Genomic DNA, 27,643 nt, shown 5'->3' with positions numbered 1-27,643 from the left:
CAAACAGTGTGAACCTTCACACTTCACTGAAAACACAAAGCGCGACAGAAAAACAACCTTGGTAGGTGCTACAGCAAGGATAGGAATCAGTCGAAAACAATCAAATATGAGTAACAACCAAATCGACAGCAAAAGACTGAAATCGGCTTGTCAAATGGAAAAGGCAGACTGGCTGTCATTTCTGGTGCTTTTCAGGCCAAAATCACGCTGCTGCTGCTGCCCATTGGAAATAACGGGTTTCAGAGCGCAGCAGTGCCGTTGCCATATTTGGTATGAAAGGCCATCAGGTCAACAGACTTACTCATATCTATTATGCTGCTAAAATGCATTTAAAATAGATTCATATGATTAGTTTTTTATGTAATTTGTATGCTAAAAATTAATTTGAACATCTTAAATTGCTAATATTTTCAAACTAACAAACTCTTAACCTACTGTTGCTGTAACTAAGAAAAGATAAGATAAGATACACCTTTAGCCCAGCTGGGTAATTTGGTCGTTGCAGCAGTACAATAGTAACAACAGAAGTAAATAAAGATGAGTAGAAGTAACAGGCATAAATAATAACAGGTACATTAGCTGATAGAATACAATACAAATAGAAACTATACAAACATGACTGAAAGACAAATCAACATGTTGAAGTGATAATGTGAGTGGTGTTGATAAAGTGACAGTGGTGTGATTAATAGCAGCAGAGTCAGCAAGTGTCTGTCTGTGTTAACATAATATTAGCATAATATAGGCCTACTATAATATGGTACATTATGACAGAGTGAAGGGAATATAGTATAGAATAATGCAATAGTATGTATTGTACAACAGTATAACGTATATAGTTTTGTAGTATAGTGCAGTAATATCACTAATTTAATTTCAGCAGCATAACTATAGTATATTGCATAACTTAGTGTAAGCTATAACATAATATGCCGTATAATACAACAATATGATATAGGAATATAATATAAATATAGAAAGTATCATATAACATAATGGTATAGTATAATAAAGTGTATGACAAGAAATATATCACCAGTATGATGAGGTCTATAATAATCAGGCAAGTAGAGAGACTATGGAGAGGCGAGGTGAGTGTTTTGAGTGGAGAGAAAAATCTGTGTGATGGCAGCAGGTACTAAAGGAGCAGCTGCAACACTCAGTTTTGCACCTGGGTGGGATAACGCTGTGGGTAAATGAGCTGCCCATGTGCCACAGCTCATTATAGAGGGCATGAGAGGGGTTGTCGAGGATGGCTTTAATTTTGCCCATCATCCTCCTCTCTGTCACCGACTCCAGACTGTCCAGTTCAAGCCTGAGCACAGGCTACCGCAGACTGATAAGAGGTCTTCAGGAGCCTGTTGTGCACACTGAATAATCTCCTCAGGAAGAACAGCCCGCTCTGTGCCTTCCTGAAGGCGTCTGTACTAGGCGACTCACTGTGAAGCATTCCCTTCTGGCATGAAGGAGGTTACAATGATAACGAGGGAAGATTTACCATTGAAATTAATCAGGGTCTTTGGAACAGTCGGTCCTTGATTTCATATAGAGGTAGACAAAAGTAGGTTTCTTATTTCTAGATGGTGACCGTAAAATGTTGCTGGTTGAAGCTAACTGTTGCTGGCAGCTTTTATCAACTATAGCTAGCTAATCAGTTAAGCTAAAGCTTGAGTAGAGCCGGCAGACTTGATTTAAAATGAGAACCATATAAAAGGTGTCATAACTTGACGACATACTATTGTGCTAAAAGAGTGGTACAAATTGCAAAAGCAAGAGAGAAACTTACTTTAACGCCGGCCCGGTATTTACTTACGTAGAACAAAACGTTAAAACTGTGTTAACCAAAGACGGCATCTAACCAAAATCCTTTGAGAGTGCAAAAATGCTAACTCCCTTTGGGGTTTCAGTCCTGCAGTACTCTACAGTATATCTGTGTGTGTACCTGTATGTCTTCTCTTGAGAGTTTGATTACAGCTAACACTTTCTCAACAAGTTTCTCAGGCGCTATAACATCCAGATTTGTGCTGTTGTTTTCAGCCACCATTTTCTAATCAAGTTGTCTCGTATGAGCCCTCCGCTGATCTCACACTGGCTGTGACTGTCTGGCTCAAGCCCAAAGATAATAACACTTTGGTGACATTTACGGCGCGGACTACTGCAACTTAGAGTTATTGTTAGTTTTAGAAGGAAAGGGTGATTTATCAAACCTGCGGTGCAGGATCTCAAACTTCACGTATACAGTCTCATAATGGTTTAGGAGGTTTAGTGCATTTTCAAATTAGTTCATTATGAACCATATACTCGAGTGTCACTGTGTTCCTGTTTTGTATCTGAATTCATAACATCACACTGACGCACCATTCAAACTATTTTGAGGCTTTTATCGCTGGTAACTGGGCTATCTATCTACAGGAGGACAAAGGAAGTATCCCACAAAGACCTCATTCCAGGCAGATTCCTGGATATTCTCTGCATCAAACAACCTATTTGGCATACAGACTCCCATGTGTAGCCAACACAGAAGCAGGTCACCCCGAGAAGTCATGCATGTAAAATGCTGAAGTGCAGGGATTTCTAGCATATGTAAGAAAGAGCGTTGTACAAAAGGATGCTTTAAAAGATGTGTGCCTTTTTTTCTCCTGCAGCTATTCTACGGAGAGTTCTGGCTGAAGATGCATTTATTAAAATTTGTGAATTGCATCTGCTAATACATTTAATATTTATCACCTTGCTTCACTACTTAGGAAATCCTCTCCCAGTCTCTCTGCGGCACCTGTGCCCTTCAACTATGGCTGTTGTACTGCAGTGGGGAGCAGCTGTAGCTGTGCAAGCGGAGGCATGATGAAAGTCTGTTTCTTTTTTTCCCCCTATTCCACTCAATTACAGCCCACCTAGGCCTTTGGTAGCCAGCCAAGGCCCCCCACAGCGCACCAGGAGTCCGTCCAAAATCCTGAACATTCGGGCCATCTCTTCCAAAACTGTTGGAGGTGATCTAAAAATCCATCTGCCTGGCCAACACAGCTCTGGACATTTGCAGACTCATCACAAATCTGGAATATGATAAGGAATGACTCGTGCCAGGACAAAGTATGACTAGATAGACTAATGGCTTTCTGATAAGCTGTTATCATCATTTATAGCTTTAATGCATCAGTGGCAGTCTATTCTAAAATCTGAGAGGGGGCTACGCGATAGGAAAGCCAGACTGAGCACTTGGGCTGGTGATGATAATTTACTGTTCATCTGGAAAGTCTTTAATGGAGTATTTGGCTCCAGTTTTACAGGTGGCATTATCTACAATTGTGTTTTGTATGCTATAGTGAAATGATAAAAAAGGAGCATTGACGGGTGCACCCACAATCACAAAGTGTTAAAATGGTGATGGACTGAAGCCTGTTTAAAGCTACAGGCAGCTGAGTAGAGGAAGGTAAACGTCCCGTCAAATGTTCTTGCCAGAATGTGCCGCAAGTGCTTCCCTCATTCTGCATATTTAATCCACTGTCATCGACAAGGGATCTAATGTTTTTGTCCTGGCACTGAGCATTTTCTGTTCCTTAAAAATTAAGGGAATGGATAAAAAAAGGTGCACTGGGTGGTCTAATGCTGCCTGAGTGGAGAGGCATGCGTTTTTAAGATAAGGATTTACCACGCACAGACAGCACTGGATGGGGAGAGGAGAAAGCTATTAAAATAACAAGAATCACATCATAATAATTGAGCCCTCTCTTCCATGTTCATACTGGCGTGCATGATAGATGCAGACAATAAAAACAGCCTCCTTCTGGGTGAGCTTGCATTGCTTAGTCCTAATCATCATCCATTTTTTAGGCACATATCTGAGTTTATCTAAATCAACAGGAATAAAACACTCCAGACCAATTTCATGGCTTGGTGATTTCACGGACAGTATCATTTTTGCAAGGGAAGTTGAGCAAGAAATTGAATTTACTGTTGATTTGCCTTTAGTAGACATACTAAATTGGATCTGCTATGCATAAAATGCAGTGGTCTCCAGCTATTTAATTTCATACTGAAATGAAAATAGACGGAGCCTCGCCCGACGAGATGATCCCAGTTGACATGTAATTGTCCCTAGAATTGAGTCACTGCATTTCTGTGTGCAGAACAAATTATTTTCAATGTCTGGGCTTAATGTTGCTTAAAACAAAAGTGAGTGCATGATGAACGACAAGATGTTTACTTACTGGCAGTTTGTTTAGTCTCCATCGTTTATTCACCCATAGGACTGTCTTATTCTATTGAATTCTAATTTCAAGTAAATGCTCCTAATGTCCCATAAGAATTGAGCAAATAATTCCAAGACTTTGGGTTAAAATAACAACTGTGCATTCAGCTACCATGACTGCCTACCCATTCCCCTTTTTTCTTTTTTCCCCCGGATTTGGTGCATTAGTGAAATGAAATGTTGAGTGCACCTGTCAGATTAAAGGATTGAAGGTATCCCATTCTATTATTTGCCGACTGTAACTGTTCAATCTAATCGCCTTTTCTTCCTGTGAAATAGATTGAATTTAAGTGTGGGAGCTATTTTTATTGAAAGTGAAAGTGCCTCTTATCCAGAATCTGCTTTTATATTTCATAAGAGAATAAATATGAAATATTTATAGTGTGCGTTCTGCGGTCTATGTATTGTGTGTGTGTGTGTGTGTGTGTGTGTGTGTGTGTGTGTGTGTGTGTGTGTGTGTGTGTGTGTGTGTGTGTGTGTGTGTGTGTGTGTGTGTATGTGTGTGTGCGTGTGTGTGTGTGCGTCTGTGTGTGTTTGTCTGTTTACATCTGTGGGTGTTTATGCACATGCAAAAGGGAGAATGAAAGCAAATGTCTTTTAAGTTGTGCAGCTTTGATTATTGCTTTCCGTGTCAGATTAATATTCAACATTGAGCTCTCGCAGGACTGTGCAAGTCAACATCAATTTGTGTAATCTGAATACCTATAACTGTGTCACTGGCAGTCCTTTATACATCAACCATACAATTCCCAGAGACTGAACTACTCGTTTCTAGTTCAGATTTTTTTTTTTTTTTTTTGTAGCTCACAGACCAACGTGAAGCAGCACCAATTAAATGCTCATTATATTCAATATTCTGACGCTCTCATGAAAAATCATCAGAGAAATACTAGCTGGTTGCACAAAAAGTAATTCAGGAAAAACTTCACAGTGTGAATAATATGAAAAAAAAACAACCTAATAAAGGATGTTTCCAGTTTTTCCTCCACCCGGACGCAGGACTGGTGAGGGGGGATAGAGTCATCAAACCCTCAGTGATACATGCTCCATTTCAACACCATAACACGGAGACCGCTGTTGCTACGGCAGCAAGCTAAAAATCAAAGTGGTTTCTATTGCCGATTCCCCCGGGAGTTTCAGTAGTTTGCTGCTCTGATGTTTCTCCTGTCATCATCATCATCACCAGAGACACCACCACTCCTGCCCTTTAACGCAAACGCACGAACAGGCACGGATGCAACAGCCTTGACAAAATCTTGCTTATACACTGGCAAGAAGCTATTACACATGTAAGCACTGAAAACAGACACGCGCACACCCACACACACACACACACACGCGCACGCACACACAGGCACACACACACACACACACACACACACACACACACACACACACACACACACACACACACACACACACACACACACACACACACACACACACACACACACACACACACACACACACGCACACACATTAAGACAATCAGCTCAGGGGAATAATGATCATGAAAGAGACACTGTGGAAGTGTTCGTGTTCAGCAGCTTTGATGTAAAATGAGGGAAAAAAGGAGAGCGGGGCAAGTGACATCTTCATACTACACGGCAACCCCTTAAACAACGTTAAGAAGAAGCGTTTATATCTTGGGATGCTTCACATATTTTGTTCTTTTATTCACTCTTGATCTGTTTGTTTTTTGTTTTTTACAAAGCCAATTGTAATGTGCTCTGTTCTAACTAACATTTTGGATCAAAGCTGCATAAATATAGAGCAGCATCTAGTGAGTTATAATCCCACAATAATTCTGACTTAATCTTTCCATGGCCACAATTTCATTACCTCTCCAACTTCCCGAGGACATTCTCCTTGAGCAATCACAGTCAAAGTAATCCGATCCCAGGAGGGGCGGCTGCCAATTTTCTCACGCATTCACCTTTTCTTCAGAGACGTCCATAAGGAGGCGTATGAATGCGGATCACAAATGACACCCCCAGCCACGGTTATTACTCGGTGAGGCTTATCCTCCTGAGAAGATAATATTCTCATGTAAATGCTCAAGCTGAAGCCCACATGCTCACATTTCAAATCCAATAAAAATCATTCCTATCACATGCTGGTTACCACCCTGGATCAATTAAAACCCAATTAACAGGAGTCATATGGAACGTAATCCAACTGCAATATTTTCCGTATCCTGTTGGGATCATAAGTAATCATTTCACAGAGCTTGGAGGTAAAATGATGATCCATACTTTCAAAGACACAGCAATATATCACTGTGCATAGCCTGCAGGCTTTAATCAATCCCCGCAGCCCAGATCAGTCTGTTCAGTGGGTGAATATGCACATCAATCAATCCCTGCCCCTCCGCTCTAATTGCTTAATTCTCTTGTTTGTCAAATCTCCCGGGACACGTCTGGAAACACATCAGAGGTAGCCCATATTAAGGGCAGTATGATGGAATAGGTCTATGCTGCTCCTGCTGTGCAGGTGGAGCTAAAACATTAAATGCTTATAATTAACCCACAGGGCCCACAGCCGTACACCTAACATGGGAAGAGTAGCAGCATATACGTAGACATAGTTTGTGTTTGCAAGGGAAGCTTTATTTTGACCTGTATAGTAATGCTCTCATGGAAGCTCTCCAATCAAATATCACTTTAGAAACCCGGGATTTTGAGAAGAAAGTCAGAAAAGTCAAACGTCAAGTCTTTTGGTTGGCATTAAGGCAACCATTTAGCATTGCCATGATCCCAATTAACATACAGAAGCCTGTATAGGTGTTATTTCAAAACAAGAACAAATCATAACAATTGTGTACATAAAGAGGACATTCATTCAAAAAAAGGCACATTGTTAACATTGTAAGCACCTCATATGTTTTCTGTTTCCATCTTCTTATTCCAATATATGGGCTATATAATAATAATGACTCAAAATATAGACCTTACAATGTTTATATCTGAATATTTATTTTTTATTTTAAAACATTTATAATAAAGTGTGTGTATGTGTGTGTGTGTTTACAACGTGGACTATGTTCCAACAACAGCACCAAGTTTGTGTGTATAATCAGGCGAAGAAAGTGTGCCACAACTATTATTATTATTATCATTGTTCCTAAACGGCCGTGCGTGTTTCCCCATCAGCGCATCTTGTACCGCATTACCGCGCATCTCTCCATCAACACGGCGGACTTACGTCTCTGAAGCGATTCCAGTGCTTGATCTTGCGGCTGTACTGTGAAATGGTGGACAGCCACTGCTCGTCTTCCATGAAATTCCCCGTTTTTTCCGCCTCTTTGACGCTCTTCACGTCGGTCTGGAAGGTGGACCCAGCGAGCATCACCAGCGGGACGAGAAGGCACACGATATCCGTAATTTCCACCATGGTAAGCGGACAAAACACCCTGCACACACCGGCTGTCGGCTTTCCTCTTCTGGGAGGGGGAGGATGCTGAGGCTGGACTGAAACTACCAACTGATTAGCCTATAGGATGCTCCTTCTGCTGCCGGAGAGAGGGAGAGGGAGAGAGAGAGAGAGAGAAAGAGAGAGAGAGAGAGAGAGAGAGAGAGAGAGAGAGAGAGAGAGAGATTTGATGACGGTATCCAGGGTAAGTCCTGATGCTGTGTGATGTTATTTGGTATGTTTGCACACAGACTTATTTGCATTTTAATGGGGCAGTCCGAATTAAGGGTTTCATAAGGATTATTCCCATTTTCTCAATTATTTGATCAGGAAATTGTGAAAAAAATACCTCACAATTCAAATCCTGTGATGATACCATCAGATTTTATGACCAACAGTCCAAAACACACAAATAGTTTGTTTAATATCATATAAGACAAAGAAAAACAACACATTCTCACATTCTCACAGCAGGAATTAAATTAAAAAAATTTGACTGAAATTAATCAATCCTTCCAGTCATCATCTGTAGTTCTGTATCTTATTCAGGGTCAATCAAACTATGATATGACTATATACATTTTCTCTGCATGTTGTGTTGTCTTGTAACATCTATTTTTAAACCATTTTTCATTTGACATCTCAGTGTTTAACAAGTCAACATCCAACTTACTCTCTTTTTTCTGGGGCCCTAAACCCCATAAGACAGTCTTCAACGGCGGTGGATTGGAAATTTCCTCAGTTGTTATGGAGACACATATGTAGGCACGGCTGTTTGGATTTCATCCATACAGCAATTTCATGTTAATCAAAATATACAGAATCAAGAAAGAAAAACTGCTTTTGAGTTGTGAATATCAGACATAATACGCAATGTTCATGTTTAGAGCTGCAAATCTGATGGACAAATAATCTCATGTTTTTTTGTTGCGTAATAAAGTTGAATTTCAACTTTTAAGCACAAAGTTTTTTAATTTAAAGGTGCTCCTCCACTCAAACATACTGTAGTTTTAGCTCATACAAAACAGTATATTAGAAAGATGATTGTGTGGTTTCCTGGACAAGCATCTTCATGAAAGCCTACAGCTTGTAACATCAGTTAAAGAGCGTTATGTTTGATGTAGACCCTGACTCTTTTTATGAATGGGTTCTGAAACAAGCCTTTTCCCCAACAGACATTTCAGATTTCCCGTAGCAGGAAAAGCACAGGTGCAACTAATAACATTAACGATGGCTCTGTTTCATTTAAATAAGCCATGACAGGAAGCCAGTGATAACAGGACCCTGGAAGTGGAACACCTAAATGCAACGCAGCCTTAATTATGTTACTAATTACATATGTGCTATTCCTGCTATCAGTGGGAAAAAGGCCTTTAGTATATATCAACACATCTAAGACACATCTTAGCAGAAACTAAACATTTAATGACTCACAAACAAAGCAGCAGAGCTATTACTTTGGGATGTTAAATCGAATAAAGTTGGAATAAACTAAATTGACTGTTAATTGCGTTACTCTAGATTTTTAGACTTTTATAACAGTATATCCACCCCTGCATAAAGGGAGAATGGCAAACATAAAAGACTTCATGAAGCTGCCAAAGTGATGTCAGTGCTGCCGCCCTGCCTCAGAATTGTTACCTGGACTGATGAAGAGAGAACACAAAGAGGATGTAAGTGGATTAGTTTGGTGTTGATCTCTGGTCTGCCGCGTTCAGACGGACCCACAGATAATGGGACAGAGAAGCAGAGCATTTGCATTGCTACAGTATCTAGACTGTATCTGCCTGCTGTATCTCGGTCCCCAGAGAGACACATGCTGAATGGCAGCTTGTAATTGAAATGCTGGATTAACTGATGCCATCTTTATTTCATCCTGAAGAGTGTCTTTGAGGCCCTTTTTAATAAAGCCAGGCACGACACGGGGCGTCATCTAATCTCAAGGCTGAACACAATCAAGTTAGGAATCAAGAGGGGAAGTTGTTTAAATTTGATTACAATGCTGACATTGGGATATGATTAAAATCAGTTACTGTAACAACAAAGCATGTCATAACCCCAATATATTTGATAGACTGCAAGTGTGACGCCCAGTTTTTACAACACTTACACTTTGGTAAAACTTATTTATGGCTGCAAACAACAAATCTGCGCAATGAAGTCGGTTTGAACTGGACTATCATCAGTTTCTCTGCTATAAACGAACATGTTTTATTCATACTGATGCATAGTGCTCTGCAGATGCTGCAATCAGCCGGCTTCATTCTCAGTGACATTAATCAAACTAAGAGCAGTGAATCAAATGAAGCAAAATAGCGATGTGATTAACATTATGTGTCCTTTAAGGCACGTATTAGGTGAAAACCTGGAAGCTGCAGCACTGGGAGTAAAGCACGGGCCCCATGTGACATGTTATGTGACTGTCACAGAGCAGGGACCCAGAAAGAGGAGCTCCGAACATGGCAGGCCAATAATGTCCATCTCATTTATTGGAACAAGTTAAAGAGAAAGCAACTGAGTAATCCTAGAGTCACATAGCCAAAGGAGGTTTCAGGTAATCCCTGTATATCCCTGTATAAAAGATGGGGGAAAATACGTCCCTGTCAGTCATGTGGGTGTTGTACCCCCCAGGTCTGAAACTAATTGTGCAAAAGATCAGATGGTACTCTATGACAAAAGACGGTGGCTACTGTCACACAAGAACAGGCTCCTTGCATGAGAGAAGATAATGCTTGGTAGCTATGGGCCTCTTATGGAGTCAACGATGTACTACAAAGAGGCTACTGAGATTAGAAAGTTGTTTAACTGTATTTCATGTGTATCCCCCAACTGTGGAAATAACACTCAAGCCGTACAGATTAACGGAGGCGGCATGCCCATTCAATTTGGGGCACGTGGCTAGATATGATGCCTTTAGGGATTACTTCTAATTTTCAAGTATTTTCATAACGCTTTGTGTTTCAGTTTTGAAGTAAAAAAAAAAACAGGGTTGCTATACTAGCAGCGTACCTACTGGCATGTCAACGACTTCTCACAACTTTCATGATCCCCTGACCTTTCATCTAGCACCATCTTCAGGTCAAATCTTTATTTTGCCCAATACTCGTGTTTACAAACCAAATACTTAATACAAAACTAATATTCCCATCAGGGGAACAACAACTGCATGTTAGCATTGTGAGCATGTTAGCATGCTGATGTTAGCATTTAGCTCAAAGTATAGTAGAGTATAGTCGTACTTCTCCCCTATGAGTAAATTAGTAAGATAATATAATTTGACTTTAATTGGCGGCATTAAAGCAACAGTTTAATATTATGCTTATTCGATGTTAGTGAGCTTTCAGCGGATTTGGTTGGACAGAGCCATGCTAGTAATTTCTCCCTGTTTTAACTCTTTGTGCTAAGCTACGCTAAGCTAACCAGCTGCTGGTGCTTACGTCATATTGTATCAATCTTCTTATATAGCTCTCTGAAAAAAAATCCTGGACTGTCCTTTAAAGGTAAAAGAACAGAATAACATGCATTTAACATTAGTAGGTCGTGTAAAATATATTAAACATGGACGACATCCTCCAGAATCCTTTATGATTTAAAGAGCGGTCACATCAGTCATACAAATCTTGTTTTATTTAAAACCAAACACAAAAGTAAAACATTGGCAGCATTGTTAAATAATGCACAAGGTTTTAAAATGAGAGAAAGCTTCACTAAGGGACAAGTCTCAGTAAGAGAAGAAGGCTACGTATAAATAATGATCAGGACCCTTTTCTCTGTCTGATATGGTTCATCACATATGCATTGACTTTCTCGCTGCTGCACCTATAACTTAGCAATGTAGCCTCTGTGTGTGATGACATTCAATCGATATCAATAATGAGGCACGGCAATTCAAACTGGAAACAAATAATCCAGTTCCTGTGGGTGTTTTACATCAAGCCAGTAGTCAGTGAAGGGAAACAAGGGAATACTAAGGGAAATACATTTGCATTCAGTGCTTATATCCTGCCACTGACAACAAAATAAACTATCTAAATACTGTATAAAATACAAGTTAATCTGAATTGAAAGAATACAAAAAAACCTGATATAAAAACACCAAACAGAAAGTGCAAATATATATTGATTTCATGCATTTAGTGTTTCTGTATAGGCTATAACTTGTTTAATTGTCTGCTGCATGATCCCATCGTGTTGTTCTTGTATAAGCTATACTACACTCCTGCTATCGTTCTTTGGATCAAATGAGATATGGTCCTAAATGCTTTTAATACTTCGGAAAGAAACTACACCTCAACGATGCCGTGGCCTACTCTCTTGCAGTCAGTCGACTATAAAGCTCTGAGTTGCTCAAGATGTGCAGTTCTCTCTTTTTAGAGCTCTTTTTTTACAATGTGAAACGGGTATTAGGTTTTCTTGGAGACGTTATTTCAGGAAGTACATTTGTGTCAAAGGGCTAGTTAGGTTTGGCTCATAAAACAAAGCTCATTGCTCGCTGGAGTCGCTCTTTTTCCGGATTGTCCACTTTCCCAAATGTGCCAAAACTTTAAGAAATCCACAGACTTATTCAAGGTCAACGGAAAATGAACTCTCCGTGAAGCTTATATTGGCTATTTGAAGTTGGTGTGTAAAGTGTTAATACTTTGATAAAGAAGAGTGTGTCTCAGCAGAATTTGCTAAACATCACAGTTTCTCCTGCCCCCCTTGAGAGAGCAGGTCTGTTTCTGCTTCCTCCAGCAATAAATCAAAACCTAAATGCAATGCTGTCCCGGCTCCAACTTTAGGTAACGCAGAGAGTCCTGCACTCAGAGCTAAAGGGTTTCCAGATAAACACAGGGCTCAGGTGACACGGGAACGAGAGACTATGCTATTTATTATTGAGATGGAATGATACTTTGTTTTTTCGTTTTGTCAGAATCATATTGCCTGAAACTCACTTTTCATGTTACGGGCAGCAATAAAAACACGAGGCAACCAAGATTATTACACTATGGCTTCAACAAAACATTTTTAGATGGACCCATGCTCACAACAGCATGCTGTTGCTATAGCTACAGCCTGGCAAACACAATCCAGGGACCCCTTTACCCCCTCCTGAATTAATTAGCAACATGAGGATATTCAAGAGTCTTGAGAAGAAGCTGTAAATATATTGCTCTCTCCATCTAGGTGCCTGTAGCTCCGGTTCTTTTCACACCCATTACAGAAAAATGAGTGAGTGAATATATAGGTAGCTTTGGTTGTTTTTTGTGATTAACTACAATGCACCTCAGACAAAGCAAAGAATCCATTTGGTAGTCAATGTATTATACATGAATTACATAGCCTGAGGCTGGCTAGCCTAACAGCTCTTCAAGGCATGTTTGAACTGTAAAACACAATGCCTGTCACACTTTATTTCCTCTTTCCCCTCATGACATTGTGCAAATAATGTTTTACTCCAAATAATGTAATGGAGAAGCATAATCTTGGTAAAATGAAGCTAAGTGGTTTCCCATACATATGCAGAGTGCAAGAAATCGGTAAAGAATCCGAAAAAAACAGTTATGACCAAATACACACTGAATGTGTGTGTTCATAGGCACAAACTCACTCTCTCACACACACACACACACACACACACACACACACACACACACACACACACACACACACACACACACACACACACACACACACACACACACACACACACACACAGGTTGAAGCTTCTCCATTGTCTGTAATTTACAGTTTGTGCAGTGGCTCCACCGTCTGCATATGTGGTGTATTACACAAGCTGGAACAAAGCTGTACAGCTTTCTTTTCTTATACTTAAACATGTTTTATTGTATATATTGTTATAATATATCTGACCTTTTTATTATTTTAATATTTCTATTCTATGTATATGTTCCTAGCTGTCAAAGTACATTGCATTTATTCAATTTTTTTTTAGTCTGACTGTATGCACCAAACAGCAAGGCAAATTCTTGTGTGAGAACCAATAAATTTGATTCATATATATATATATATATATATATATATATATATATATACATATTTGGCTGACACATGGATGAATCTTCCCAGAGCACTTTCATCATAATCTTGTTTTGTTAAAAGAAAAAGCTGAGAGGGATGTTTCTTCTTCATTGTTTCATGGCAATGTGACAATTTATCTACGATAAGATACGACATATATTCTAGATGACAGCCTATATTTACCCATTTATAACCAATTTATCCCATTTATTTACCACTACAAGCAAGTTATGTTCAGTGAACTTTTGCTTTCCTTGCAAAAATGCCCAAATAAATCCTGTTCAATGTGACTGGGGCAGAGCTTTAGTTTTCAGAAAGCCTTACTCATTCGAGATGCTTCTATGTTTCCTGCAGCACCCAATGAAATTTAGGCTATACTCCTATGTCCCAAAAAGAATTTTGCTTTAGGAGACCACAGAAAAACTATTGATTGAAACATAATGCTACAGATGCAAAAGAAACAAACCTTACGTCCTTTAAACACGTGCACCAATGATGATCGTGTTAACTTCGATCGTGAGCAAAAGTGGAGTGATTTTAAGGTGTGGGGGATGGTCTGTTTGTGTGTTTGTAGCCTACGTGCTTGGATTCAGGAGTCAGAGGAGTTGATCCTAAAGTTAAAAAGCTTCTTTCAGTTTCTCAGATTCTCTAATAAGATTCTCCCATACAACATCAACTGAAGTACAAATCTAACAAGTATTGTGGAACTATTGTACGACACCTGGCAAGAAAATGTAACATATTTAATAGATCATCTTTTAAATCTTTAATAACCTGTATTTTGATCACATCCACAATAGTATTTATATCGCTGTTTCTGCAGCTCAAATAGGTTACAGAGTTTAAACAGGGGCTTTGCGGACATTCATAAACGGACCCCTTCTTTGGATGAATTGGTTAAAAAAAACATCCATTGTCAGCACTCGCGTTTCTGATCATTAACACACAAAAACGAGGCGTACGTGCGCTATGTGCCAGTTTGGGCTGACACATGAATGATGCATCTTCCCACAGGACTTTCATCATAATCTTGTTTTGTCCAAAAAAGCTGAGAGGGATGTGTCTTTTTATTGTTTCGTGGGAATGTGACGTCAGAGCGTTGACTGACACATCTCGGTTTGGCTGTTCAATCTTTTTTTCTGATTCTCAAATTCATTTAGAAAAACTTTAAACACGTAGCCTACAAGTTTGGTTGGGGGTCGGGCGCCTGCGGGGGTTTTACCTCATCAAAGGGACCAAAAAATGTTACCAGGCAGGGTAGAGAGAAGGAGACGTGCGCTGAGCCCTCATTGGTTAAGAAATACAGAGGGCGGGGCGTCCTGGCCTGGGTATTTAATGCTTTGTTCCATTGTTGCGGAGTGTGTTTTCCAGCTGGTCTGGCTCAGGAGGTGGGCAACCATCGTTGAGGATACCATAGCACTTTTTTTTTTAATCTTTTTTTTGTTTGCACCAGGATGTCTTTCTCTTGCGATCAGTCTCTGGACGGCAGCTTTCCTCCGTCTCCAGCGGAGGACAGGGGTTCAAAGCGGCTGTCCTGGGGCAGTCTGCTGCAGAGGCTGACCGAGCTCAAGGGGATCAATCACAGGGTCACAGCAGACCACCAGTACAGGAGTGAAACTGGTGAGTGTTGCAGGGCTTTTGTCTACATTGCGTTATGTTTGATTCACATTGTAACCAAGATATTTTATTTTAGTTGACTTGTTTGTAGAGAAAGCATGAACTGACAAAGAACAAAAGGGTTAAAGGAGGCGTAGACTTTAACTGATGACCTCTTTTGTTGAGTGAGTCCTGCACTACCAGACAACACTTTAACCTGTCTTCTTTTTGTTTTAGGATCTGTGGCAGACATGTCCTTGTCTGAATCAGACAGTAGTTTCTTTTGTTATCCCCTGGAGGAGACTCTGGCTGCTGAAGTTGTGGCAACAATAACACAAAGTCTTAATGACGCATCACACACCCTGGGCTGCTCCAAACTCATCTTAGCAGACTGTCTGCTGCACAATATTAGCCAAGAGCTGCTGCACCTGGCGGTCAGCGAGCCTTGCGGCCTCAGGGGAGCCCTCATCGACCTGTGCGTGGACAAGGGGGACCAGGGCTCTCTATGTACTGTGGACCAAATAGCAGTGGATGCCACCCTGGTCCCGACCTTCCATGTGACCCTGGTGCTAAGGCTTGAGTCCAGCGGGCTGTGGCCAAAGGTTCAGAAGCTCTTCAAAAATAGCAAGTCATCACAGACATCTGCAAGGCACCAGAACACTCTGAGGCTAAGCACAAGCTTCAGGGCCATCAAGAGAAAACTGTATTGTTCAGGGGAGCTGCTGATTGATGAGTGCTGTTGACAAAGCGCTCCTGTCCCCTGATTAGCTGAACTGAATTAGTTTGTACTGTGAAAGGAGGCTGGTGGGTCAAGCAATGGCTTTTATTCAAAGACAATATCTGATGGCTCCAATTGGCACTAACAAGACGGGTCCTGAATAAAAACATACCTGCCTTTGTTGGTGTATTACAAATGTATTAAGGTTTCCTGGAACCAACTTACGTCGCACGGCAGCTACTGGCGCGGTTGCAGCTTACTCAGAGGTGAAGACTCATGTTTGAACATTTTTCTGTCCCATGAATGTAAAGTCACACCAATAAGGGAATAACGTATGTATTTGATAGTCAAATGTGACCTGAAACTTGTGTGATTTGTATTTTCAACCACTGAACAGTACATGAACAAATAAATTATTTTCAATAAATTTGCTTTGTTTTGTGATGCCGATCTAGGGATGGCAACGCCCCCCCCCCCAGACTAACTTACTATTAACTATTATAAGGACTGCAATAAAACTATGATATTCATGGTTCTCACAGGATGAATCAGGACAAAATGTGTCCAATACTTTGGTTTCTGAACAAAAACCTGCAAACCAAATGACTTTCAGCTGTACTTTAAGTGCTTTTTAGCAAATGTTAGCACGCCAACATACTGGACTTAAATAGTGAACATAACACCTGCTTAGCATCAGCATGTTAGCATCGTAATTGTTATCATGTTAGCATACTCACTTTAGCACAGGTTAGATATGTTAGCACAGTCTCACTAAGCTGCTAGCTTAGTTTAAAAGAGGAAATATGCACCAGTCAACCATTGGATAAATTTAATTCAAATAAAATTTTACACAATTTTAGCATGTTAATTTAATAAATATGGTTTACTTTTATTTGTGCAATGATTTTCAATACTTCTGATCCAACAGGCTACAAGCAAATCCACAAAATAACGATAGTAAATGATATTAACTCCAATAAACCCTGCACTGTTAAAAGTAAAATGAATATTTACATTTGTTAAGAACTATAAAAATGACACACTTTCCTTGTGAGTGGCTCAGACATCTGTCCATGAGAAGGCCATGAGGTTTCTCAAAAATGTTTAAGGAAAACAAAAAGACTGGGACAGAGAAAGCTAATATTAGCAGCTTTGTTTACCGTTCAAATAGACAACTATGCTCTTACTTCTCCAACGTGACGCCCAGCGGACTCTCACCATCCTGAAGACACTAGAGTAAGAAAATGTCAGCAGGCAATTCAAAGCTTCTCACAGTTCTACAGGAAGTCGATCTACACCAAGTTGCAGAGAGGTTCCCTGATGAGGTCTGCTGCCCACTGCACGTAAGGCATTTTTGATTTTCTTGGTTTGCTGCAGAAATATGCTCCAATTTGAGTGGGCTCCGACCGATTTCTTCTAATTAGATTCAAGTACCGACGAACCTGCGGAAAAAAACAAAAAGAATCAATAATAGTTAAGCAGCTGTCACTCGAAATGGATGAACTTTTATTGGATTCATAAACATGCACAGATAACATCTACACAAAATCATTCTTCATCACTTGTGCAAAGCTCATTATCAGTGGACCAAGAAAAAAATGATTATACTGACAGTTTCAGCCAATTAACTACTATTATTTTAAACTTCACCGTTTTTAAAATCTTCCAATGTTTTGTTATTTTTTAAAATTGATTCCATAACTTGCAGGCAGCGATTCGTTTTTATTCATTTCAGTATTAAAACCTACTTGCGGAGACTTGACCCTTGCTCGAGATAGCTAATCCATCACAGTGACCCATCAGTTGCCTTCATTGATGGGCTTTTTTTTTTTTATTGGTCAAAGTTCTGTCATCACATGGTAATGCAGTTGTGAACAGGATCTGTTTCAAAAACTCTTGTTGGTGCTCTTCAGAAACGCAGACAGCTGAGACAACAATGTTGACTGTTAAATATCAGGTGTCAGTCCATGCTTGCAACTGCATTACCATGTGTCAACAAGTTAACTGACAAAAATAAAACTGACCCATTGCTCGCTGTAATGCATGACACATTGAAAGCAAGTAGTTTCATTAAAAGGTCCCATATTATGGTAATTTTTCAGATTCATACTTGAAGAAAGACCAGTCTGCTCTGATTGGTCAGTGTTTCTGGGTCTTTCCCATTTGCACTCGTGGGGTCTCTGCACTGTTATTGCAGCTGGGGAATGACGGTGACGGCACTGTACCAGCACTTTCTACCTATATATAGTATTCTTGTGACATCACGAACATACAGAAGTCCAGTCGGCTCATTTAAAGGCACAGTTTCTGAATACGGGCTGTGTGTATTTCTCTGTGGATTGAGCATTTTGGTCCTTTCACAGTAATTATATAGCACCATGGCCTGCTTTATAATAAAAAAGACATGGAAATCTCACTTTTTACAATATGCAGACCTTTAAAATGAATGGCAACCACAACCTGTAAAGTTGGGAATCAGTCCGAAAACATTTGGTATGCTTTGGGAAACCCTCAACTGCAATGAAGAGGGTGTAAACTGTAAATAGTGGGATAAAATATGCAAAACACTCGAGTCTTTGCCATGTACTGTATACTGTAATGTCGCTGTGATGGTTGTGGCAACTTACCCGTATGTGTGCGAGTGGTTTCTAGCCATCCAATATAACCTGAATCTCAGATAGTCTGGAGCAGCTGGGAGTACCCATTCTCTGTGCCCTTTGGTACAACTCAGAGTCCCCAAAGTAACGAGCACGATATAGTAAGCCCTCCTCTGAAAGTATGAGAGGAGAGTATGTCAGTATGCTAGGTCTCAGTCAGGTACATCACATGTTAAATTTTTCCTTTGTAATAAGGGCTGAGTGATATGGACAAAATCCTCAATTCTGATATACGTCATATCATGTCGATAACGATATACAGTATATCCCAATATAGCATGTTTTCTGGTAAATTAATAGATAGTCTGTATGAAATAACCAAATGTTAAAGCCTATTTTTGAAATACTTGACAGGTGAAAAGTACCAAGTGAGAATGTTAGTGCAAAATGAACATAACGTATAAGGATCTGAATGTAAATGACGTAAAAATTGTTGTAACACAGTCCACTGTTTTTTTGTTATTTTTGAGTGAAACAACAAATATATATGAATGACATTTTTACATCGTTTTGATGATATGTCATGTCACCCAGCCTTAGTTGCTATTAACTCAAAGTGTTGTTATAACATGTCATCAATAAACTAACAGACCAAATTTAAAAACAAGGTGACATAAAGTATTACTAGTTAACTGTCATCATCTGATTATTGAGAAAAAAAACTGTCAGATTAATCAATAATTGAAACTGTAAACTCACTCTGCTGTTTCTCCTTCCAACAGTTGTTTCTGAGGTTGGAGATATAGTCTTCTTCTACACTTCTCTCAACATTCCTTAAGTTATTCCCGGAATATTCTTCATTGAAACGGTCTCCCACATAGAAAAGCACCTTCAGGTTTGTTGTATGCCTCTTGTGAATATGTCCAGCTGACCTGATGTATAGAGAAGATGTAGTAAATGAGAGTGAGACATATGAGACATTTCACAACCCCAGGAAGCTCGCTGAATGGTGAAACACTTACGGGCGGTAGCTAAGGCTGTAGGGAGGCTGGGTGACCATCATCTGGCTAAGAGCAGAAACAATGATGAGGATTAAGATGGGCATCAGCTGGACAAACAGAGCCAGACCTCCCTGTGCAGACAGAGAGAAAAACACATTGGGTTATTATTTCACTGCAGACCAAACAGCTCATTACCTAGTATCAAATGCAGGTGTAATCAAAGTGTTACAGACAGGACTTACATCTCTCTGCTGTTCTCGTCTTTCTTGCCTATTATGGTGTGCAAAGTGCATTCTTCCATTTCTGTAAACGTGTACATTACCTGAAAGGAATATAAGAAAATACAGATTAAAGGAATACAACGTAGCCACGTGAAAAAAAGTCCAAAGAGTATGTAGGTAATCAATCCAAATAATTACTGCAGCTGATTTCACCGATATTCGCAGGTTCACCCAGAGCAAATGAAGTGTTTAGATTCTGTTAACAGAGAGTTCTATTTTCAACAAAACTAAGCATATTTTTTGGTTAGACTGATCTATTTTTAAGACATTACCTTTGGTTTTAGCCTGTTTACTCCAAACAGTGAAGACATTAGACTACATTGCAATTGGTGTAGTAATTATAGAGGAGATGAAAGGAAATAACGATCAAGCAGCCTATAGTTTCACACCAATGAACATCACAGAGTTAAATGATAAGATAATGGCACTATGAAGTTAGTGCGAAGCCTGGGTCCGCACTCTGTCTATTTGCTTGTAGAGATGAAAAGCGTAGGCAAGTCAAAAAAGGGAGATTCACAGGGCTGACCAGCCAGTTAGACAGCTCTATCTCTCTTTCTGATCAGAGGATGATTACTGATAAGGGCTGAGTAGAGCAGGAACCATCTGACATACACAACTAACAGCACAGTCAAGACTCAGATTATGCAGAACACATTAGAGAAGACAGGATTTCTCTCAAATGAGTTGCTGAGGAATGTTAACATGTTACTTCGATATTGCACCAACACAGAACATCCTGGCCACTACTTACTTGACGGGAAGCCTCCACCAAAGAACATGTTAAAGAGGTCCTCGGGTGAGATGTCCGCCTCAAAATCACGATGTTGTCTGTGTCTGCTTGGGTGTGATCTCTCCTCTCCATATTGGTCATACTGCCTTCGTTTATCAGTGTTACTCAGCACAGCATAGGCATTACCAATAGCTGAAAGACATCCAAAAAGCCCCCACACATTTGCCCTTAGTAATTTTACATGTATAAGTCTTCCATAGAGCGGCACTGGAGATTATTTTTTTAAATTTACCTTTAAATGCTTCTGTGGCGCCAGGTGCGTGATTTTTATCTGGGTGAAATTTCAGAGCCAGCTTTCTGTAAGCCTTTTTAAGATCCTCCTCAGAGGCCTGCTTTTCAACCCCCAGAATTTGGTAATAATCTTTACAGCTCTTAATCCTGCAGTGAAAAAACAAACAAAACAAAGCCACCCACCAGAGATAGTTAGCAGATGGCAAGGAAAGAAATATGAACAAAACATTGCTCTCTCTAAACATAAGACAACTGCAGTCGAACAGTGAAAGACCGGCAAGTAGAAAGAATAATCTGAATACATTTTTCTCTTCAATTTTGGCTTCAATAATGCTTGCTTTTAAACCCCTTCAATAAAATCATTAATTTCAACATAATTTATTGTCTAAAATATATTCTGATAATGATAATTCTCGCTAAAGACGGAACTAAAATGAAATTATTTGACAGATCCAGATGAGTGCATCACGCTTCATGATAATCACACAGTGAGAGTAATTATACTCACTACACCTAAACAGAGTGATACTTTAATATGCTGACCACAATGTCAAATTACTGATTGATTTCAGGGTACTTGACAAAACGTGTCTCTGAACTGTGTCAGCTCTACTGTGCAGTTTGTGCCACTGCGTAGTAACATTCTCACGGTTCTCACACCTTTTCAAAAGTCAAAGTTCAAAAGTACTTTTCAAGCATTTTCATGCTTTTCCAGCACCTAACAGCTTTGGTTAACTACATATTTGGATACAGTACAATATTCAGCATTCAATACGCTCATTATTGCACTTGTTCATTACATTATATTAGATATGTCCTATAAACAACCAACATGATATTTGGAGACAGCTTTCTACAGAGGTACGGCAAATGATAGGAAAACTAACTTGACTAATAGATCGACAGAAATATAATCAACTATTCTGATAATCTGTTTATCCTCGAATGTACATTTTCATGCAAAAATGTCAGAAAATGCTGTTTTCAGTGTCTCAAACATGGAAATCCTCTTTCGTTGTGTTATATCATATGCACATGTGTTTCCACATAACATAAAAATTCAACAAGTTTCAAGCACATTATTCAAAATCCAACCCCTCTTTCAAACCATGACAACTCCACATTAAAATTCAAGCGTTTTCAAGGATTTTCAGCACCAGTACGAACCCTGGTTATTACTCAATAAACGACATGTGCACTGACTTTCTGACAGCCTCCAGCTGATCTGCGGTGTATGGTTTGGCCGAGTCTGTGGTGCCCTGTGCGGACACATCAGGCTGCTCGCCGTGGCTGCGGTGCCTCATAGCGGGTCCGTCTCCGTTCACAGGGCCGCCGTTCTCATCCGGGGGCTTTCCGTTCTGCGCTAACGACTCCAATAAGTCTGTGAAGAAAGTGGAGCCATATTATTCAAGAAGGCAACCTGGACCTGGTTCATAATCAGATAATTCACTAGCACAGGGAGCTAACAGTTAGCACGAGAGCGTCAAGTGTGTAAATGAGAGAGTAAGCACCCGTTTAAGACATTGAGTTCGCACCTATGATGAAGAAATCGCGGGTGGGGGGCTGAAACAAAAACTACAAATACCAGTGTTGGTTAGGAGCAGCTGGTGTAACGTTAACACGGTTATGCTAACGTTAGCTGATTTGGTTTCACAGCGACGGCCTCACCATCTCGACACACACATCTCAGAGTAAAACAGACATTTATTCGACGTACTTTCGGCCTGGTCTGTCGGAAACAGGCGCTGTGCCTTCTCCAGAAACTTCCTGGCTTTGTCGGGCTGGTTGTTGCTAACCGCAATTCGAGCTATTTTAATGCAACGTTCCGCTTCGTCCTTGTTTGAGTCCATCGCGACACAGCGGAAATGTTTACTTGCCCCACGACGCACGGAGATGACGTCAAAAAGCTTTCTTTTCCCTTTTTAATGAAAACACATTTGCAATTTCAAGAAGCTCTGAGAATTGAACCCCCTCTGATAATGAATGGTATTGACATCATAAATATTAAATGTAATAATACATATATACGTATTGCATTATTTGAAATAAGGAACATTACTCTGAGAGGAAAAGCGTTTTGGGACAACATTTTTATAGATGCTGATTGATTGGCAGAGGGCGAGGCTATTACCATATAAATCATGTATCACCAATACAATTAAGGAAGTACACATCAAAATTTTACACAACACAAATCCTACAAATCTATTTTTTTTGTCAAATTCCTGGATATTGAAAGCAATTGTACTTTTTGCAACAATGAACCTTAATCTTTTACACATGTATTCTATAATTATTTACATTCTCATGAGACATACAATACTGAATTCATTGTTAACTTGTTGATTTTATATGGAAAAATGTATTTGCACCAAATTCCAGTATTATCTAAAATTTCTCGAAGTCCTTAATTTTTTCATAGAAAAGTAATATATGTGTATACACTTGGCTTGTGATAATTATTTTCTAAATGTTTTAAAAGTGTATTTATACCCTGATTTATTTTCTTTATTCATCACCAATTTTATGTTGAGTACACGTCTGATTTTTTTTTTTTTGTATATGTGAAATTGTTAGAGTTTGTTTAAAAAGAGAAAAAAAAGTTATACTTTTGAAGGATCTTTTTTTACAACGAAGGTCATATAATGGCATAGGAGATGTTTCTACAAAAAAAAAGAATTTCTAATAAAACCCAAGGAATATAGATTTATAGTTAGTTCTATCCCCAATGGTGTGAAAAAGCTAATGAAAGGCTGTAGTAATCTACACGAGGTAATTAACCTCAATGGACACTTAGATGGAATCCAGTTTACTAGTTACAAATGTACCAATAAACATATTAGAAGATGCTTTTATAGCAAAAGAAAAATAACCCCTCATGGAACGCCCCTTCAATGATACAAACTGGAGTAGAGCTTGGCTTGTCCCATTTACATTTTTAATGAATAACAAAATCAGAGAATTACATCCAAGCTATTACATAACATCTACCCTACTAATGCATACTTTTTGCAATGCATACCAAAATTTCTGACATTGATGACAGCTGTTCCTTCTGTAAAAAAGAGAGAGAAAGTATCATCCATTTATTTTAAGTGTATCCCCGTTTGGACAGATTTGGAAAATGTTCTTTTTGCTAAAACTGCAGTTAGGTATGACTTTGGTGAGAAAATTCTTATTTTTGGCTCCTTCTCTCACAATAATACATTTAACATAATTCATCTCTTCATATTAATAGGACATTTCCATATACATAAAGTCAAAATGTCAAGGGCAACTCCTTCATTCCCATTATTTTTTAATATTGTATGTTGAATCCAACAAAAAATGTTTATCAGCTATTGAATTATATTCAAATGACATTCAGTGAACTTGTCTACCATTATACAGTATGTCTTGGGATTTCTTTCGCTTATTCTTTTTGTTCCTTTTACAATTGTTCCTTATATTTGATGATAATGTTTAAAAAATAAAAATAATAAATAAACAGACGTAAGATTAAAAAGATTTTGGAAAAAATACAGAGTCCAAAGGAAAGTGTGAGAAAGGAGATGTGCAGGAAAAAAATAGAAAACACTTGACAGTAATTTCAAGAATCATATTTGAACACAGTGGTTTGAACAGCACACTTAAAAAAAATAAAATAGGCAAGCATAATCCAGGCAGATGTGAATACTGTGGGGAACAAACGAGACAATGGAGTAGGTTATTATGAACTGTGAGAGGTGAGAGCAAGAAAGAAGACAGACGAGTGAATGATTCAGAAAAGAAAATGCACAATTTGATTCAATGGATATTTTATAAGATAATTCAAGTAAGTGCTATCAAATTATATTGCATTCGCTCAGAGTAACTTATTTCTTGGACATACTATATATATGTTATTATTATTATGATTGTTTTTTTTTATTTTTCTATGTATTTCTATTAAATATATCAAATTAATTTTGTTAATATAAGGTAGCAAGTTATTTGATCCACACTCCAGGCCAGTTGGTGGCGGTAATGCGCCAAAAAGTTGTTTGTAACGCCAAAAAACTAGAAAAGAAAAAAGAAAAGCTTCGCCAGCATGCACTTCATTAACTCACCGTAGAAAATACATTGTTAAGCTCTGTTATTTATAATCAATGGTGTTCGTTTTATATACTTAGCTGCACTGGTCGTCTTGGTGACAACAGCTGACACCTGCAGCACCTTCAGCCCTAACAGCTGACGTTGCTCCTGTGAAAGTCAACATGGTTTTGGCAGCTATAGGCAGCAGGTCAGTCATATCCGTCAGACGCAATATTCAGTACACTTTGAGGCAAAGCTGTCGGTTGTTTTCTACTGAGGACAGTATTTTAGACGGCCAGAGGAAAACAACATCAAATACACAGTGGAGAAAAAGTCAAAAGAATCCTCCCTGGACTGATCAGCTGTCTTGGGAGGAGAGGCTGGCTGATGCTGTCACCCCTCTGTGGAGGCTGAGTTATGATGAACAACTTGAACTCAAGCAAAAGCATCAGGAAAGTATACTGTCTCAGCTCTCCAGGCACATTTCAGGTGACTTACAATCACAATCCTCATCACCTGTCAGAAGTAAACTCAGCTTCCCTGTCTTGCCTATACTGCCATCACCAGTCAGGGATGGCTACCGCAACAAGTCTACGTTTTCTGTCAACAGAGGAGTGGATGGAAACCCAAAGACGGTTGGATTTTACCTGGGCACGGGGAGGAAGGGGAACATTGTCTGTGTCAGTGGAGACCACCTACTCAACATGCCAGAGAGGCACAAACTAGTGGCCAGATGTTATCAAGACTTCATCCGCCTTTCTCCCCTGGAGCCCTGCCTGCTGTTCCACGCTGGAGGTCACTGGAGAGAGGTCACAGTGAGGACCAATGCAGAGGGCCGCACCATGGCTATAGTGTACTTTCATCCACAGAAGCTCACCCCTGAAGAGGTGGCAGTCCATAAGGCTGACCTGGTGGATTACTTCTGGCGGGGGCCTGGATCAGTTTGTCAGCTGGACTCACTGTTTTTCCAGGAGACCACCATGACTCGCTGCACTCATGAGGAATCCCCCTACCAGCTCCTGCAGGGTCAGCCACACATATATGAGGAGGTAATATACACCATCAGGGCAAAAACACAGATATGAGTAAGGGACTTCACCTAGCACACAGCAAACCACTGCAACTTTATAATGTTGTGTCTCAATGTAATGATGTGGTTTGAAGATAGTGATTTGATAGTTGCATTTTGTGACATGATCCTAGAGAAGGAGACTGGAAGAAAACGTTTCCCAAAATCAGACGATTATCAGCAGTGAAAACAACACTGCACCAGAGTACAACAGTGACTCAATATCAGACTTCCATAAAGTTGGGGGATTTGCAAGAGACAGATTAAAAACAAAAAAAGAATTGTCAAAATTGTTGCAGCACAGATTGAATTGTTTTCGCAAATACGGCTCAAGTTCCAGAAATGCTGGATCCTATAGTTCCCATACTGCAATCTGATCCCATTTTCTGTTAGACTATCCCCATCTTTCAACTCCCTGTGAATACCAATTTGTGTCATTTGTGATGTAATTTGAGTAATGCATCATGTTTGTTTTTTAATAGCTGTTGTTTTGTCATACACAGGTGTTGGGCTATAAATTCCGCATCTCTGCCGATGCCTTTTTCCAGGTGAACCAGGCAGCTGCTGAGGTGCTGTATAGCAAAGTGAGACACCTGTGCGTCCCAAACCTCGAAGAAGGTGGAGGAAGAATAAAAGTTGGTGGTACTCTCCTCGATGTGTGCTGTGGGACTGGTGCCATCGGCATTACTATATCTCCCAGTGTGGACAGAATTATTGGTATAGAGCTCATAGAACAAGCAGTGGAAGATGCTAAACATAACGCAGCGTTCAATAATGTACTCAACTGTGAGTTTATCCCTGGGAAGGCAGAGGTGGTGCTTCCTGGCCTTATGACTCAGTTGAGCTCCGCAGATGCAGGCCTTGTGGCGGCTGTGGTGAACCCTGCTCGAGCGGGCCTTCACTACAAAGTGGTCCGAGCTTTACGAAACCAACCGGCTATCCGCAGGCTGGTCTATGTTTCCTGTAAACCGGATGGGGAGGCAATGAGGAACTTCAGGGAGCTTTGTTGTGCTCCTGACCCACAGAAGAAACTCACAGGAGAGGCGTTTTCACCAACTCTGGCCGTGCCTGTGGACATGTTCCCGCATACCGCTCATTGTGAAGTGGTGCTGCTTTTTGAGAGGTAGCAGATGTTTTTTGTTTAGCGGTGGGATTCAACCCTTTAACAACTCTAGTTACTTTACAAATTGAAATGGGCATTCATAGAACGATTTACTGTATGCTAAACGATGGCATGTCTTACACATGGTTCACCCGCACAGGTGTTTTCACTTAATTGATTGATTAGACCTCCTTGCAGGACTTTATGTTAGGGCTGCAACATAACATGTTTTTGATAACCTGTTAATCTGTAAAGCCTTCATTTAATTCATCATTTGGTGTATAAAATATCCAAAAATACAGTTCAAGGGGATGCTTTCAAGTTGCTTGTAGAGTCCACCAAGCAGTCCACAACTCATATTTTCCTTTTTACAATGATATAGAACAGAGAAAAGTGGTAAATCCTCACATTTGAGAAGTTGAGGCCAGCAAATGTGGCTGCCCATTGACTTTCTGCAGAATCACTTATCAGCACTACTGTTCATTTAAACAACGTACACCTTTATTTATCTTTTTAGTTCATGGTTC

The 27,643-nt window shown here is 39.7% G+C and overlaps 4 protein-coding genes across 4 annotated transcripts in view; 2 read left to right on the top strand and 2 right to left on the bottom strand.

Annotated features, from left to right (window-relative positions):
• spock2 (SPARC (osteonectin), cwcv and kazal like domains proteoglycan 2) overlaps window positions 1–7,674 on the bottom strand; it is a 32,242-nt gene extending 24,568 nt beyond the window's left edge. Inside the window, exon 1 of the mRNA XM_083923044.1 lies at window positions 7,451–7,674. Coding sequence (XP_083779170.1) covers window positions 7,451–7,639 — 189 coding nt within the window. The 5' untranslated portion in view covers window positions 7,640–7,674. The remainder of the gene's footprint in view (window positions 1–7,450) is intronic.
• Window positions 7,675–15,132: 7,458 nt separating this feature from the next.
• LOC310953821 (DNA damage-inducible transcript 4 protein-like) lies at window positions 15,133–16,017 on the top strand (the record flags this gene model as incomplete). Its single annotated transcript, XM_083923037.1, has 2 exons — window positions 15,133–15,298; window positions 15,512–16,017. The coding sequence occupies 2 exons, from the start codon at window positions 15,133–15,135 to the stop codon at window positions 16,015–16,017; spliced, it is 672 nt and encodes a 223-aa protein (XP_083779163.1).
• A 790-nt stretch (window positions 16,018–16,807) lies between these two features.
• Window positions 16,808–22,745, bottom strand: dnajb12a (DnaJ heat shock protein family (Hsp40) member B12a). The gene is made up of 9 exons (XM_083923030.1): window positions 22,610–22,745; window positions 22,096–22,273; window positions 20,894–21,039; window positions 20,623–20,793; window positions 19,833–19,912; window positions 19,612–19,721; window positions 19,349–19,521; window positions 18,620–18,762; window positions 16,808–17,434 (listed from the first exon to the last, which is right to left on the bottom strand). Exons 1-8 carry the CDS (start codon window positions 22,740–22,742, stop codon window positions 18,641–18,643), a joined length of 1,113 nt encoding a protein of 370 aa, XP_083779156.1. The 5' UTR covers window positions 22,743–22,745; the 3' UTR covers window positions 16,808–17,434; window positions 18,620–18,640.
• Window positions 22,746–25,127: 2,382 nt separating this feature from the next.
• Window positions 25,128–27,141, top strand: trmt2b (tRNA methyltransferase 2 homolog B; the record flags this gene model as incomplete). Its single annotated transcript, XM_083923267.1, has 2 exons — window positions 25,128–25,994; window positions 26,518–27,141. 2 exons carry the CDS (start codon window positions 25,128–25,130, stop codon window positions 27,139–27,141), a joined length of 1,491 nt encoding a protein of 496 aa, XP_083779393.1.
• Window positions 27,142–27,643: the final 502 nt, after the last annotated feature.

Source organism: Echiichthys vipera, assembly GCF_963691815.1.
Source record: "Echiichthys vipera genome assembly, chromosome: 11".
Taxonomy (NCBI): Eukaryota; Metazoa; Chordata; class Actinopteri; order Perciformes; family Trachinidae; genus Echiichthys; species Echiichthys vipera.
This window is presented reverse-complemented; position numbering and strand designations above follow the sequence as displayed.